This window comes from Nymphalis io, chromosome 4 (assembly GCF_905147045.1).
Source record: "Nymphalis io chromosome 4, ilAglIoxx1.1, whole genome shotgun sequence".
Taxonomy (NCBI): domain Eukaryota; kingdom Metazoa; phylum Arthropoda; class Insecta; order Lepidoptera; family Nymphalidae; genus Nymphalis; species Nymphalis io.
The window spans coordinates 7,523,857-7,539,501 of NC_065891.1; the positions used below are offsets into that span (position 1 = coordinate 7,523,857).

General features: G+C 32.4%; 2 protein-coding genes across 3 annotated transcripts; one reads left to right on the forward strand and one right to left on the reverse strand.

The window, feature by feature from the left end:
• Positions 1-182: 182 nt before the first annotated feature.
• Positions 183-13,538, reverse strand: LOC126781800 (THO complex subunit 2). Of its 2 annotated transcripts, none has more exons than XM_050506839.1 (29): positions 13,382-13,538; positions 12,874-13,039; positions 12,554-12,795; positions 12,333-12,466; positions 11,867-12,123; positions 11,307-11,456; positions 10,827-10,996; positions 10,528-10,693; positions 10,276-10,445; positions 9,726-9,924; positions 9,357-9,604; positions 9,116-9,233; positions 8,912-9,044; positions 8,643-8,806; positions 6,880-7,136; positions 6,624-6,783; positions 5,943-6,412; positions 5,482-5,650; positions 5,280-5,390; positions 4,891-5,026; positions 4,522-4,606; positions 4,370-4,439; positions 4,215-4,284; positions 3,625-3,665; positions 2,037-2,135; positions 1,492-1,549; positions 1,334-1,404; positions 746-795; positions 183-335 (listed from the first exon to the last, which is right to left on the reverse strand). In XM_050506839.1, the coding sequence occupies exons 1-29, from the start codon at positions 13,447-13,449 to the stop codon at positions 305-307; spliced, it is 4,263 nt and encodes a 1,420-aa protein (XP_050362796.1). In that variant the 5' UTR covers positions 13,450-13,538; the 3' UTR covers positions 183-304. The 2 variants fall into 2 exon arrangements, with proteins under 2 accessions (XP_050362796.1, XP_050362795.1); XM_050506838.1 differs by having other exon boundaries at positions 183-338.
• A 1,333-nt stretch (positions 13,539-14,871) lies between these two features.
• Positions 14,872-15,595, forward strand: LOC126781797 (probable 28S ribosomal protein S6, mitochondrial). Its single transcript, XM_050506836.1, has one exon. It carries the CDS (start codon positions 15,083-15,085, stop codon positions 15,536-15,538), a length of 456 nt encoding a protein of 151 aa, XP_050362793.1. The 5' UTR covers positions 14,872-15,082; the 3' UTR covers positions 15,539-15,595.
• Positions 15,596-15,645: the final 50 nt, after the last annotated feature.

Consider the following 15,645-nt stretch of genomic DNA (forward strand, 5'->3'; position numbering starts at 1 on the left):
ATTGAAAGAAATGGTAAAGGTATCAATAATAAATCCACGATCACGAATTTCCGAAACCTTATCCAATACATACTATTATGCGCTGTATTTTTGTTTTATGAAATCGCTTGTTAGGATTTTATTTCAAAGCAAATTTATTATTGAAATGATTACCTTACTTATTCTAAATAAAACGACACACATTCCAAGTACTATTTTATTACAGTACTATAAACACATACTGTTTGTCAAATCCCAACAAGATTCAAAATTAAATTTCGAAATAAAATTTATTTTCTTCACTTGTTAGTATGTTCAAAATTGCTTATCTTCTAATTTTCGACTCGTTGGACCGCCTAGTATGGTAACTGTTAAGGGAATCATTTTAACAGAGCAATATTAAATAAAAAGCAACATTTGCAAAAAGAAGAAATTACATGAAGTAAATTTAATCCCCTAACCTAGAGTCAACTTCTGTTGTAAATTTTAATCTAACATATTTTTGTCTATGAATGCTATGTACGTGTAGTTTTGTGTATGTACATATAGCTACTTGGTTTGGGCAACACAAGATTAATTTACAATATTTATTAAAATAATTAAATGTAAAAGAATTCATTTATTTTAATTTAGTTGTTTTTGTTTGATTGTGGTTACGAATTAGTTTCCATGAATGCGATCTATTGGTGCAGATCAGTGAACAGTTAAAATAAATATTAAATCTTTGAAGATTCTAATTCTATAATACGTCTATGAAAAAGGATATTGTTTGTCTCTTGGCTCTTCGTGTGAACGATCTCTAAAAGGTGACTTCTCCTGCATAAAACAAATAAAATTAGGAATAAGAACGACATGAACAGAACACCAGTCTAAACAATAATACAGGATTCAGTAGAGGAAATCGTTAAATAATTAGAAAATATTTAGGAAACACATCGTATATTTAAAGTTGGTCTAGTTGCTAGATCGTTAAGTTGCAGATGTCGAGGTCCTGGGTTCAATTGCCTGGTCAGGCTAATTAAATTTTACCGAGTGTCTGTCAAACAGCCCAGACTTTGAAATTTGACACAGTTAACACTCCTGCACCTTTAACAGCACGTAAAGCCGATGGTCCTGCGGCTGAACCCTCTCCGGTCGTGTCGGATTGCCGTCCCATCGGATTATGAGAGTTAAGGAATAGTAAGTGCACCTGTGTTTGCATACACTTGTGCACTACTTGGCGAATCTCTCTTGAGATTGGCCACCGTGGCCGAAATCGGTCTGGAGGACTTTATATATATATGTTGGTAACCTGTTTATAAAATATTTAAAATTAACCTAGTATAAGAAAAAATAATAATAAAGAGACTTTTACCCTTTTGTGGTATTTTTCGTAGTGATGATCTTCTTGAGAGCCATTTTGATGACTGCTAATCTTGGCAACAGCTGTAATAAATTATAGCAAAATTAGAAAAAGCTTCTATATGAACTATTGTCATAAACAAAGCAATTATTTCGCTTCTGACATCATACCTTTTTGTTCGTCACGACGTCTCTTTTGTTCTAAAATAGTTGAATCTTCAGCTCGATCCTAGATAAAAGGTATACACATTAAATGTATGTGAAAAATGTCCCAGGATATTATATTATATATGAATTACAAGTAAATATTATATAATATATGAAAAATATAGTTTCTTATATACAAAGGCTTCTACTAGCGGTAGTCGCCGTTATAAGATATAAATTTTACAGAAATGTTAATGTTCAGACCGCTAATAGATAGAGTATAAATATCTGCCTTACCCGCCAGTTAGATTCGTCATCATTTATATAGCGCCATTAAAGCAAATTAAATTTTTTTTTCATTAAGACTATTCTATTAATAATTATCTGGTGTGGTGAAGTCCATGACATGAAAATAAATAGTGAACAATTTCTAATACACGAACAATACATTTTCATCCGGTAAAGTATCTCTCAGAAATTAAAAAATGTAAATATACCAATTATTTACTTTACAAGAAATGACCAATGTTCTTAATTTAAAAATAATGCTGTAAAGTTCTTTTACTCACCCGCTTTCGACTCATCTTACGCTCTTTCCTTTCATCCCCTCTTAGTTTAGCCTTTCTCTTTTCCTTCTCTGGTGACCGCTCTTCTATTTCTTTGCTACCCTGCTCATGCAGAAATTGTATATTAATTTTGAAATACACCAATTAAGACAACTATATTAACTTTCTGTTCTATAGAAATAAAAAAACGGAAATTTTAGATACGGTGAAACCGAGGCAAAAGGCACATTTTATTAAGGCAACATCAGAAATAATATCGACATTTTCTTTACACTGACGTTTCTCAAGTTTTCATTAAGTTTTTAGTTTAAAGTTGATGATCCATCCATCAAGTGGCATTTGTAAATAGTAAATTCCTTATGATGATGCAATTTCACGAAGCACGTGCCGAGAGAAGCTTCTTATCATTTTGAACATTAATTAGTCATATTTTCTTCTTCACTGATGGTGATGAATTGTTATGTTTGTGTCTATGATGTTTCATAAACGGTGCGGTTGCTTCCTTTCTTTGAACTAACATGATGAGAATATTTTCGTTAATATTAACTTGTATGTTGATCTTTCATCTGAGATCTGATACTGCAAATATTAATATTTCTGTTTATTTAAAGCGTTTTCATAACATAAATGAGACGTCCAATAAATTCTTCTTACATATTCTCTCAAGTATATATTCGACAAGTCGTTAGTGTGATATTAATCATAAATAATCCTTCATAAATATTGTTTCACTGACTCCTCGTTGTATTTAAATCCTGGTTTCTTTATTCTTATTTCAATATATAATTGCAGCCTTAACGCAATGTACCTTTTGATCCAGTCATTGTCGTTTTAAGGAACAATAAACCTTACCGGTGCTCGACTGCGGACTGGACTGGGCTGACGGAACTTACGACACGAATTTTTGATCCTTTTGTTATATTGCTTTATTTTGATTAAAAAAATATTAATTTTATATTATTGGTAATCCTTTCTTGAGAAAAATTGAAACTGTTACTTTCGGTATAATCCTGAGATCGTCTGCTTAAGATTAAATTCGAAGACTTCTGTTTCAAGCTTCTTTACTTAATATAATTGTGGTGTGTTCTGAGATCATACATACGGGGCTTAGCATGAAACTTCTCTTTCTTTAGACATAAATTATTGAATCCATTAAAATTAAAAGTAACATTCACATGCAAAATTTACAATATACGTAAATATTGTACGTAATGGTATACTGTTTCCATTAGAGGTACTGAATCTTCTATCTTCTATCCCAAATTCTTCTTCCAAAATCTTCTAGGTTTTTATATTGACGTCTTCACTTATATTTGTTATTGTTGAAGAGAATCTTGAGTTTTAATAATTTATATATCAGATTAAGTCCATTTTAATTTTATAACAAAATTTTAATCAACTATTTTTATTTTAAACTTCACATTTACAATTTAAGCACTGAAGTCTTAGAGTTTTTTCACAGAGCGTCTTATAGTGTTCACATTTTGTTCACAAATATGATTTAGAAGAGGAGGTTTCCATGTCTCGTGCAGCCCAACCGTCAGTCCGGCGCTAGAGCGATGCAAGGCCGATTTATTATAACGTTACTCACCTTGCCATTGCCGCTGCTTTCAACTTTACGGCGTTTCACATCTGAAATAAATTAAAAAAGATTAATAAACTGTCGCTTTGAACACAATTCTTAGCAAGAAATAAAATTCTAGACAAAATCATATATTATACGGAATTACTAATTTGTGCCTTGATTTCTATTTTTTTAATTTTTTACATTTACTTTGTGTCGATAATGTTGATCGTTCACATGTAATGCGTACTGTACTGAAAATAAAAAATCGAAACCCTCATAGAATAACTGTCATGTCTGTCTTTCTGTCAGACTAATAGTTCCAAAATTTACTGGAAGAAAAAGCAAAGATTTACGTCAATTGACGGTTGAATTTGGGTAACAATAAAAAAAAAATCTTAAGCATAATTTATATTCTAGTTTTTCACGTGAGAAAGAGATGTTATGATGATAAGTAAAAAGTATTTTTCTTTTATATCAATAATGTAATGGAAAATAGCTCTTATTCAATTTACAGGAAACCTAAACGAAAAACTCAATGTGTATAATATGGAATTTTCTTAATGTTAATCGGCATCTGTTTACAAATCACAAATTCATATTTTGATTTTTCTTACCTCGATCTATGTCATCGGGTGGATGACGGTGATCATGAGGTGGTGAAACGGACTCTAAATAACGTTCCTCCTGAAATGTTAGCTGTATATTAATATCACATTCCTTGAACACATTTTATTTAAACGTAAAAAATATTTATGTCACAAAAACTCACTCTGTGTGATCTATCTCTTGGAGATCTATCTTTACTTCTTATTTCCTCTTTGTTTCTCTCCTTCAAAGACCTACAGAACAGTATTTTAATACAACACACAATTTTCATATTTATAAATACTAAAATAATTCCTCATCATATACTCTACTTACGATCTCGATTCACGTTTGGATTCCTTCTCACGGTCCGAATCATCGCGACGTCTATCACTCGTCCTCGGCTCTTTTTTTTCCACATCTGTCGGGGGAAAACCTATCATTATTATTGAGTTCTTATAAAATAATATTTCTTTAAAACGAAGATGTTCGCGTGCGCGCGATAATACTCTTCGTTAATCGAGATAAATTAAAAACCTGAATATACTGACATTTGTTGATTTTATATTCTCATCTCTTTCCTTATATATCGGTTATAATGAAAGTATCGGTTTTTTTCAATAGAACCAACGAACCCATTACATTACCTTTGGTGTATGGTCTACTTAACAATATGTGTCGATACTGTAAGAGCGGTGCACGTACCGGCGGGCTGCAGCTCGTCGTCGCGCAGCTTGGGCGCGTCGTCGCGCGCCGCGCCGCCCGCGCCCGCTCCCCCCGCGCCCGCCGCGCCCGCACCCGCACCCGCCGCACCCGTCGCGCTCGCCTGCAAGTTGACGATCTGCGTCCGCAGAGATAACAGTTGAAAGATGATAGACACACGCACACGTCAAAACTTATTATTATTAGAATGGATGAAGATGATTAAAAACAATCTTATATACAAAAATTATTCGATTCTAAATTATCATTAAATGTTTAGTTCGCAAGTTTTATTTTTATATATTTCCATTGCGAATATAGAGAAACTAGCACAAAAGTGTCGTTTATATTATTATTAATGCATGCAACAAAAATCTTGTGTTGATACACACCTGGTGGAAATCACTCTCTTTCATCATAGGAACTTTGTTTCGTAGCTGGCCACTGTAGCCGGTTGCAAGAACATATAAGTCCTGTCTTTGCGTTTTCTCTTCTTCTTTAACCTAAATTGTAGAAAAGCATTTTAAAGTTACTGTGAAAATATTTTATTATACGGAGATTAGCTTACCAGTATAATCAGAGCTGTTTTCGTACCTTCTCGACTTTCTTCTCGATGATCTGCGCGAGTTTAGCGAGCACGGGGAAGTGCGGCAGGATGCGGATCAGTACGATAAGCGCGTTACGAATCTGCACGTAGTCGCCCGAGTCCAAGCACACCACCATGGCCTTCGTGATCTTGTAATGCCACTTGTGACACACGTGCCTATATGGCCAATAAAAATAATCATTACAAAGACATTACAAAAAGCATGTAATTGAGATGACAGCTTTGTAACAACAAAGTCTTCCTATCGAGTCGTCTATAAAAGTAAATATTTTGTGTTAAAATAATTTATGAGAAATTATTCTAACACCAAACAATGATAAAATTTATATAACTGAGTTCCGATTTGATAATTTTATGTTTGTTTATATTGACTTCTCCTTCAATTGGAATACATTATAGTTTGCAAGATTGGCGGTGTCGGCAGTAAAAGGATATATTATACACCGACCTGTAGTTCTCGTATCCGACGTGGTCGTTGGCCTCGGTGAACTGGTTGGAGACGCGGTACTTGGTGACGAAGCCGGGGTAGTGCGCGCACTCGCTGTGGAAGGCGGCGCGGTCGGCGTGCCAGCGCATGGCCGTGCGCAGCACGCGGCACAGGAACTGGCCGTAGCGCGCCGCCTCGCCCTCCGTGCACGACATCACGGAGTACGTGATGTCGCAGAACAGCCTGTCGTAGCACAGCAGCGTGGAGAAGTTGGGCGTCTTGAGCGCGTGCACGGTGTGCACGAATTCGGCGCAGTACAGCGCGTCGGGCGCCGTGAACACGCAACGCGGGAACAGGCACAGCTGCATGAGGCGCGTCACGGTCTCGTTCTTGGCGGACTTGGCGGCGCGCGCGGGGAACCAGCCGCCGCACTCGCGCTGCAGGCGCGCGCGCACTCGCGACACGTGCTCCTCCTGGCGCCGCCGCTCCTCCTGCCGACCGATAATGTTCACACGTTCTAGATACCAGTACTTGCTTTGAATTAATTAACGAATAAATATCACGAATAATAAATAAATGCATATTGTATTTGGAAAACTATGTTAAGCTAAAAAATAATATAGAAAATCATTATTAACTTTAAAAGGTTGATGTTCCTGCCTCCTATAGTTCAAAGTCAAATAAAATAATATTTTATTTCACCTGTAGTTTATCAATGAGAGTGTTGAAGCGTTCCTGTTCCTTCTTTCCTTTTGTTCCCTGCGATGTGTCTTTGGCAGCATTCGAGGCAGCAGTTTTCAAACGATCTATTTCCCTTTCGTAGCTCTCTACTGGAACTCGAAGATCGTACATCGATAAAGACCTATAAGAATAATAATTGTTTAGATACTAATACATGAAAATATATATTTCAAATGAAATGACAAAAAAATCAAAGAAGTTTATTTTACAAACCTACCAAAAAGTAACATAAAATTCAGGCGAGATATCTTCCCATACTTTAGTAGGCAATAAAGGAGTTATTGAAGTCACAACTGGCTCCAACGCCTCTCTGGATGCAATGTTATATTTTTCTATACTTTTTTCCATTGATTCACTTTTACTATCAGAACCTTTTCTCAATGCTTCTGCTTTTGCTGCAATTTTCTGAGCTAGTACTGGACGATGCAGGAAGAAAGCCACATCAGCATCTACATGGTAATCTCGTAACAATTCCTAAAACAATTAATTATTTCTTACTAACTAATGTATGTTCCAGAATATTTTTCGTTTTTAGTATGATCGTTATGCACTAAACACAGATAGCAGGAAGAGAGAGCCGTGTGTTAAATGCTTGACAGTTTTGTTTAATCACATCACGATTTAATCGTTTTATAGGATCACATCACGATTTAATCGTTTTATAGGATCACATCGTGCATTTTGAGTGTGCGCTTTTTACTAAATCAACTATTTTTATACTATTGTCCGACGTCTCTACAGCACACATTTTAACTTAACGACTATGAGAAACGTGCCATGTATTCATTTCATTAAGAATTAGGTAGGTAAGTTTGAAGAGACTGGGAACACAATGATAAAGAAAGGAAAGATATTTTATTTTGTACAATTATATATCAATTTAAAAAAAAAATTATTATATTGAATGCAGGTAAAATAAAAGGAAACAATTATTTAAAAAAAAATAATCTGATTCCGTTTCTGAACTCTCAACGTAAAATTCATTTTACCTTATAGCCAAAACGACTATCAACTTTAAATTTAAACAATATTGAAATTGTTTTAAAAATAAATGTATTTAAAAATAACATCTTACCCTAACTTTTAAATTGAAACAATAATGTTCAATCAGCTTAGTCCGTGTTGAAGGCAAAACAAAAGTCAGTAGGCAAAAGCAAAAAGTTGAAAATACAAAATCAGTTTCAACCACAGTCCGTTTAAACAAAGCCAGGTCGTAATAAAAAACCTTTGATAATTCCGAATATTCACCCGTACACATTATAAGAAAGATCAGGGACGAATATCTTACTTTTGAATTTTTTTAAACTATAAATTGATTTTTGCTATGCATAAAAGTAATCTATATTTTGAGTTTTTTTATTAATATACTTGTAATTTTTGTTTTTGTTGTCTTACGTTAAATGATATATAAAATTATATTATATATATAAATTTTTTTTTACAAATATTTCATATCAGTTAGAAATATCCAAACTAAATTAATATATTTTTTAAATATATAAATTTATTCGCTTAGCGAAAGTCCATAGTCGAAGATCGTAATAATCATCCAGTTCATGGAAAAATGGCGTCAAAATGGTGGCAAAACGTTACTTTGGAAGTGAAGTTAAAGTGGAATTAAGTAGTTACAAATGAACATATATTAATCAAGAACTGTTTGTAGCGCATAATATATATATAGCGGAGTTATCAACAAATCACTTGGAATATTTAAATTTACGGTTTGTTTATAGTTACTCCCATTGTGATTGGAATAGAATATATGTATGTGTAACGAGTGTGAAGAAATGAATAGTATTTATGCTATTTAATAGAAGTTAAAACGAGTTGGAAATATATTTTTTTTTAAGTATCAATGAATAATGATTTGTTTAAACCTCTTTTTTATTGAAATAATTTATTTTAAGTATTTTATCAATAGGTAACAATGGTTAAAACAAACATTAGGATACTAAACATAATATATCAAAATAATTATACCTGAAGGGGAGGAAGTCTAGCCGCATACTCATCAGGAGCATGCGAGGAAGCCAGAAAGGTACCTAACTGTACAAGTGCATCTTGACACTGGTCAGCAAGACGACCCACTACTTTAAGTTGCGAGCCTGGCGGCTCACCAGAACTGGGACTATCTTCTGCATATTCTACAATATAAAACAAAGTTTGTTAAAAATCCAATAATTTAAAAGAGTAATACAATAAAAACATTTTTTTGTAGTTAATAATAGAAAGAATATTTATTTATTTACCTTTCCAAACACAGCAATGCCTTTGTTGTGCGGATAAGATACAAAGCGCAATATCAAGATTATTTCCAACAACGGCCTCCTTTAATCTAGCAGAAGATCGTCTAGTATTTCTAACTTGTGAAAAATAGCCCGCCTTAAAAAAAAATTTTTTTTATGAACTAATATAAATAAATAATCACTTTAATATTGTTTTGATATAATTACCTCTCCTTTTAATAGTTCTCCACCAGCCATGGCATCTAATTGTTCAGGTGTAATTTCCTCGGCAGCTTCTATACCTGCCATCTTTTGTACTATCTCTTTGAGAATCAGTAGATCGTGACTGCATTAAAAAAGAGATATATTATAAAAACATGTGTAATGTATATCGACATCACTGCTAAAATTGTTTTAATACATTCTGTGCATTTAAATGTTAAAAAAAATATTTGAAATGGAAAGTGACCTTTGTTGTGCTTTCAAGCGATTCGCAACGAACTGTAGGAGCGCGGTGAGCTCGATGTTGTGCTTCTTAAAGGCCGCGGCGGCGAAGGCGGCGAGCGCCTGCAGCGCCGGCGGGTGCGCCGCGCCCGCCGTGCCGCGCCGCGCCGCCAACGCCTCCACCAGGCAGTAGCCCAGCACGTCCAGCGACAGCGACGTCAGGTACTTCAGCGACTCCACCACGGGCCCGATCAGGTTGTCGTACGTTTGGATCTGTGCACGTGGTGGGGAGTAGCGACTATTTAGTCGTGGTCCGAAAGTTAAGTTGGACAATAAGTTGACTTTAGTAAAATTACAGATTACTTATTATTAAATCGCATGGTAAGGTTAATACCTGCAAAAGCATGTAGTCGAACAAGAAAGCGGACGCCGCATGCGACAGTTTTCCAATAAGACGACCCTGAGGTTTAATGTTTTCCTTAGAAACGCGTTTCATAATGTGCTTGATACGTTGTAAGGAGTTACCGCGAACGCGCATCAACGACGGAATTTTCTCACCAGATTCATTCTTCCAGCGAGCATATAGGCAATATCTGTAAAACAAACAAAAATACTTAAACATTTTCTCATGAGCTATAACGTAAGTAATGAGGACAGGATAGTCATTACTTATAATGACATACTTAAAAAATTCCACCTCAACATATAAATACCAACTTAAGAAATTCTAGCAACATAGTACTGCTTTTTTGACTGCTGTATGCATGTTTCTTTTTTATGTTTAAATATATAAACATATATATTATTTTAATTTATTCTTTTAAATTTAAAGAATGTCATTTTAGATACTGAGCTGCTTGTGTTATATAGAATAAGGAAATATTATTGTATACAAATGTTTGCTTCCTACATATTAAAAAAAAAAACATAAATTATCTCATTACCTGCATTGGTATGGATATAACTTCAGCAAAGTGTAAACTTCTTCAGCCATGCAACAGTTACCTTCCATTAAGGTTAGCGCTGGAAGTATGGCAGTATCTAATACCGTTAATGCTTCATGATGTAGTGGGTCTTCTACTAATGTTCGTGCTGTTCGTAGAATACGAATTATCTAATGAAACAGATAAATGTGCATAAAACAATTTTCTAATTAAAACCTTCATAAAATTGATAAAACAACAAATTTCACTTACTTTATACATTAAAATAGGGTCATAATGAAGAGATGGTCCAAGCAGTACAAGTGCTGGTATAACTGTTTCTTTCATATCCTCAAAAGTCTTGCAAGGTGATGGTGCAAGGTTGGATATTAGAGGTGGGATTGGTTTGCCTATTATCTTTGGTGCAATACGACAATGCCTACAAAAGAAAGTATATTATTTAAATATATTTTGTGTTAAATATTTTATTATTGTGTTTAATACTAATATTTAATATTATATATTGTATTTAATATTTTGTGTAAATAAAATATTTGTAGCGTTTTCCTTACCTTCTGTAAAGCGGTTCAACTAAAGCATGTAGCATATTGCAAAGGGCAATAGCTGGGCGTTGTGCACCACTTGTAGTCGGTAGTCGAGCTGATAGTGCAGCAAACTCTTTCCAAGCCGTTACGTTCAAAAGTGCTTCACAGAGCACTAGTTTTTGATTGTTCCAGTATTCCTTTAACAAAAGCTTTACTGAACTAGACTGCGCTCAAAATAAAGTGGTAAATTAAATATGAATTGAATTACTTATTATACAAAGATATAGGTGTGCTTATTCTAAAGAACCATTTCAGGGCAGCTTCAATATCTATTTATTAAATGGTGATACCAATTTATGGCAAACATTTTGGTCTTTAATAGTAATATAATTAATTAACCATTAGGAACTAAGAACCCTTCTCAACTAACATTAAAATTATAATAACTGTATTAAATAGACATACAATGAATTTCATCCAGAAAAAGAAGGAAAATAAACATCATACCTGGGGATCAGCTTTTTCTTCAATAAATTCAGCTGGTGCATTACTTTGAGGCCCTTTAGTAGAAACAATATTTAGTTTCCGAATATAATCTTGAATAGCTTTTAATTCTTTGTCAGCTTCTTTGGCCATAAGCGTGTCATCTGGACGTAACTATAGTGAACATAATTTATATTTCTTTATATATAATTAAAATTGGATGTAGATTTTTAGTTTATAATTTATGTAAATTTATTTTCATGAACAAAGATATATAGAAAAGATAACTACATTATTTAATATAAGTGAGTTATTTATGTTTACACTAGCGCTTTCTTTGCTAATGCACAGAGTTGTGAGTATTGAGATAAATAAATTTTGGTATTTAAAATTTTGTATGAAAGAAAAATTTTATGAATTTTTAAGTCATAGAACAAAAGTTTTTGCTTATGATGTTGGTAGTATTGTCCTGCAAGGTTATTAATGTTTTACAAATAATATGATTTGTCACCCTTATTATTTTGTATAAAATAACATTGTATCATTGATAAATTTAAAGAAAAATATGTTTCAAATCAACATACCCACGGATAAATGTCATCTAATGATATAACTTCATTTTGTAAAAGTAAAGCTATCACAGTCATAAGAGCAGGTGGTTCTTTATAACTTTCTAAGACTTCCATGTTACCTAATTTAAAACCTAATACTTCAGAAATCACTTGAGGATCCCCCATGTAATTCTTTATTAGTGAAATAAATAATTTATCTAAGTTTGGACGTGCCTCAAAAGATTCTAAAATAATGTCTAGAACTCTGTTAGGATCCAAGTTGAAGCAACCTGAAATAATTTTATTTTACTTATAAAAAGTTATAACAACAAAACATTTATCATAAATAAAATTGTATTCAAAGCAAATATCAAAAGTTATTTATGTAATTAAATATTTTATAAGTTTATAAAAAAAATGGTTTTGTTATTTTCATATAATGTTTAATAATAAATGTACAAAAAGAAATCAATACAATATAGAAAAATTAAGAACATACCTATAAGGGACTGAATAATTTCAAGTATAGTCTTCCAGTCAGTGTTTTCAGATATTTCCTGATTTAATTCCACAATTAGCTTTGAGTATCCTTCACTTTCTTCTCTAAATAAGTTGAACTTACGTTGCTTATAACTACAAATTTAAAAGGAATTCATTAAAATATTTATTTAATAATTATTAGTAATAATTTTCAGGAAAAAATAATTTAATTATACTTACTACAACTTAGTTTTGATTTTAATAAATTTTGTATAAAAGTTTTTATTTTTCAAGGTACCAACATCTTGTAATGTATCAATTTCTAAACGCTCCTTTAATAATTTATCAGATATAATTGATTCCAACTCTCTTACTAAATAACAAAAGTTACTTCGCTCTTCGCTATGAATATCCATAGATGTTTCTGAATCGAGTATGCAAACTACATCTAATAATATGGATGGTAAGTCAGCATGCGAAACCTAATAAAAACACAATTATTTAGTACTAAAAATTTTAACCATAGGTATATAAAAATTGTAAAAATAAACAAAACATACAATTATATCCTTCAATACAGAAATAACAGAATCCTTCTTCAAAAGGCCACGAAGACCACATGATAACAAATCATAAATGTTTTGAGATAATCCAGATAGTTTTCCGGATTTTGAAAATAAGGGCGTCTTTCCCTCATCTTTTACGTATTGTGTAATTGATTTTATACTGGAATGAAAAGAACAATGAATATAAATGATAATCAAATAATTTTTTTTTATATAATGAAATAACAATAAAAACAACATAACGTTATTTATTAACTTTTATATACCATATAGCTAATTTAATGAAGTTTCCTGTCATGTATATAACAAAGTTAACAGCAGCAATGTAAAACTATTGTAATATTGTTATTTTACGAGATACATTTTTGACAAATGTATTTATACATGGAAAATACACCAGAATTCAAGGGTTAATAGCTTTTAGCTTAATAAAGGTTACATTAAAATCAACATGTGGTAAAAGGAAAAAAACACAGTAAGGCTTAAAAATCATGAAGCTTACAATTGATCTCGTCCCGATTTTTCCCACGTTTTACAATAATCAGATATGAATTTAGTGGATGCACCCATTATTAAAAACAGGATCTATTATTATTATTCACAACAATTTTTCAAGCATAAGAACAACATAGGTACGCCGCAGCCATGTCCAATTCCAAAAAAAAAACACCACAGATAATAACTGTACATTGTACTGTAGCTGTAAGCAAGCACATAACAGAGTAGGTATGTGAATAGTATATTTGTTTTTTAAGCCCGACATTAAATAACAAAAATATGGGTAAACTAAATAGGGTAAACTAACTAATAATTGTCATTTACAGTTTATAGCAAATGCATTTTTTGTTTAGCCTCTAGTAATTTTGTATTAAAAAAATTGACATGATAACTTCCACGTATACTAGAAATAGAATTATGGTATTGAATATCCTTATATAAAAATAATAAAATATAAAATAATAACAGTAATCATATTTACCAAATAGGATACAGATCCAAAACATTTACTATTAAATGTTATGCATTTTCTATTTCAATATTATAAGCCGTCAAAAAAAAACTAAATTTAAATCGTTAAATTATTGTTTGTAATTTTTACACATTCTATAAATAAATACAATAGACAAATCTTTTATGGAATAAAGCTAAATTAGACTTCAGTTAAGATAAAAGGATTGTCATTTAGGTTAGCTTAAAAAGACAACTTCGAACCCAATTTTATTATGGCCGAGACATTTAAATTTGAGATACGTATAAAAAAATAAAAGTATATAACCGAGCCTATTGCGTAGTTGTTAGGTACTTAAGTAAATGATTTTTTTAAGATAATAAATAATAAAAACACTTTGAATTTATAGTTCTTGCAATAGTCTTTTTCTGCTAGGATTGTCTGGACTAATGGATCGTTTGATATAACGCACATACATTACAAAGCCTAAGACACAAACAGTAGTGAGCTCGCGCTGTCTATATATTCACAAATGAGAACCAATATTCTAATTTATAAATAATTAATTATAAATGAAAATCAGGTGATTTAAAAATATATTACAACTAGCTAATTGTCCCGGTTTCGCACGGGTAGATAAGAAGAAAAATGGAATTTTTGGATGGAATTTGCGTAAAATCTGTTTTTAGTGAGCGTCACGTCAGGAAATGGAGTAATTGTGACTTTCAAGTCAATCGGGTGGATAGTTTAGAAGATCTCGGGATGAGTAGTATTTCCAAGCGAAATGTTAATTTTATAAAAGTTATCGGATATTTAAATATTAATGACTTCGTGATAAAATAAAATGTACGTGGGTGGACATTTATATTTTTTTAGAATAAGCTCCAAATCTTCTCCTCAAAAGGGAGACGAGGCCTTAGCCCAGCTGTGGGACATTAACTGTTACTGTTATATTTTTTTGTTATCTATATAGAACTAGTTTTCGCCATTGATAGGTTGACATTTGACAGGTTGAGCACAGCTTTGTCACGCTTTGTCATTGTCACAATTATTTTGACATACCTATTACAAAATATTTTCTGTAACCTGTTCTCAACTTCTCAGACTTCAGGTTCTGTGGTTCTAATTTGATTCTACTTCTTGAATTTTAATGTCAGACGTGCTGTAGTGTAAACTGCTTCTAATAGCAACTAGTAGACTTTATTCAGTAACTAGCTATTAAATAACAAACCACAGTTTTCCATATTTATAAATATGCCTGCTTATGAATTGGCTCTACTCCTACGAGCTATGCCCAAAGGGGAATTGAAGAAAACATTAACTCGGATATCGTATGCTATTTTTAATCGTGGTGGAATTATTAGAAATATAGAAAATCTAGGATTCAGAGCAATGCCATATAAAACAAGTTCACATGGCTTAGTGCACCGGGAAGCTAATTATTATGTTTTTAAAATTGATACTGCTACTCAGTCAGTCGCTGATTTAAAAGAAGAATACAGTAGAGATGTTGACATAATAAGGCAACGAGTGTTTAAAATGCAGGAAAACACACAACCTTCACCATGTACATTAGCAGAAGAGCTACTTCCTCCCGCATACAGAGAAGAAGTACAGAAAATGGTTGAAGTTGGAAAAACACAAGTAAATCGCTTTACCTATAAATTTAAATATAATTCTGGTCTTGATTACTATCCCTTCCAAAAGTAAATGTTTTATTTCATTTAGTTAGTTGTATATAGAGTATAATAAATAGGTTTGGCAATATTTGTCTTTTATTATAATAATATAATATTAGTAAAGTATGGTGTCTTCTT

Coding starts and splice junctions, on each gene's coding strand:
- LOC126781797 (XM_050506836.1), top strand. CDS start 15,083: ATGCCTGCTTATGAATTGGCTCTACTCCTACGAGCTATGCCCAAAGGG.
- LOC126781800 (XM_050506838.1), bottom strand. CDS start 13,449: ATGGGTGCATCCACTAAATTCATATCTGATTATTGTAAAACGTGGGAA. Junction 10,997..11,306: donor AAGAAAAAGCTGATCCCCAG/GTATGATGTTTA, acceptor CTTTTGTTAAAG/GAATACTGGAACAATCAAAA. Junction 9,234..9,356: donor CGCTTGAAAGCACAACAAAG/GTCACTTTCCAT, acceptor TTTTTAATGCAG/TCACGATCTACTGATTCTCA.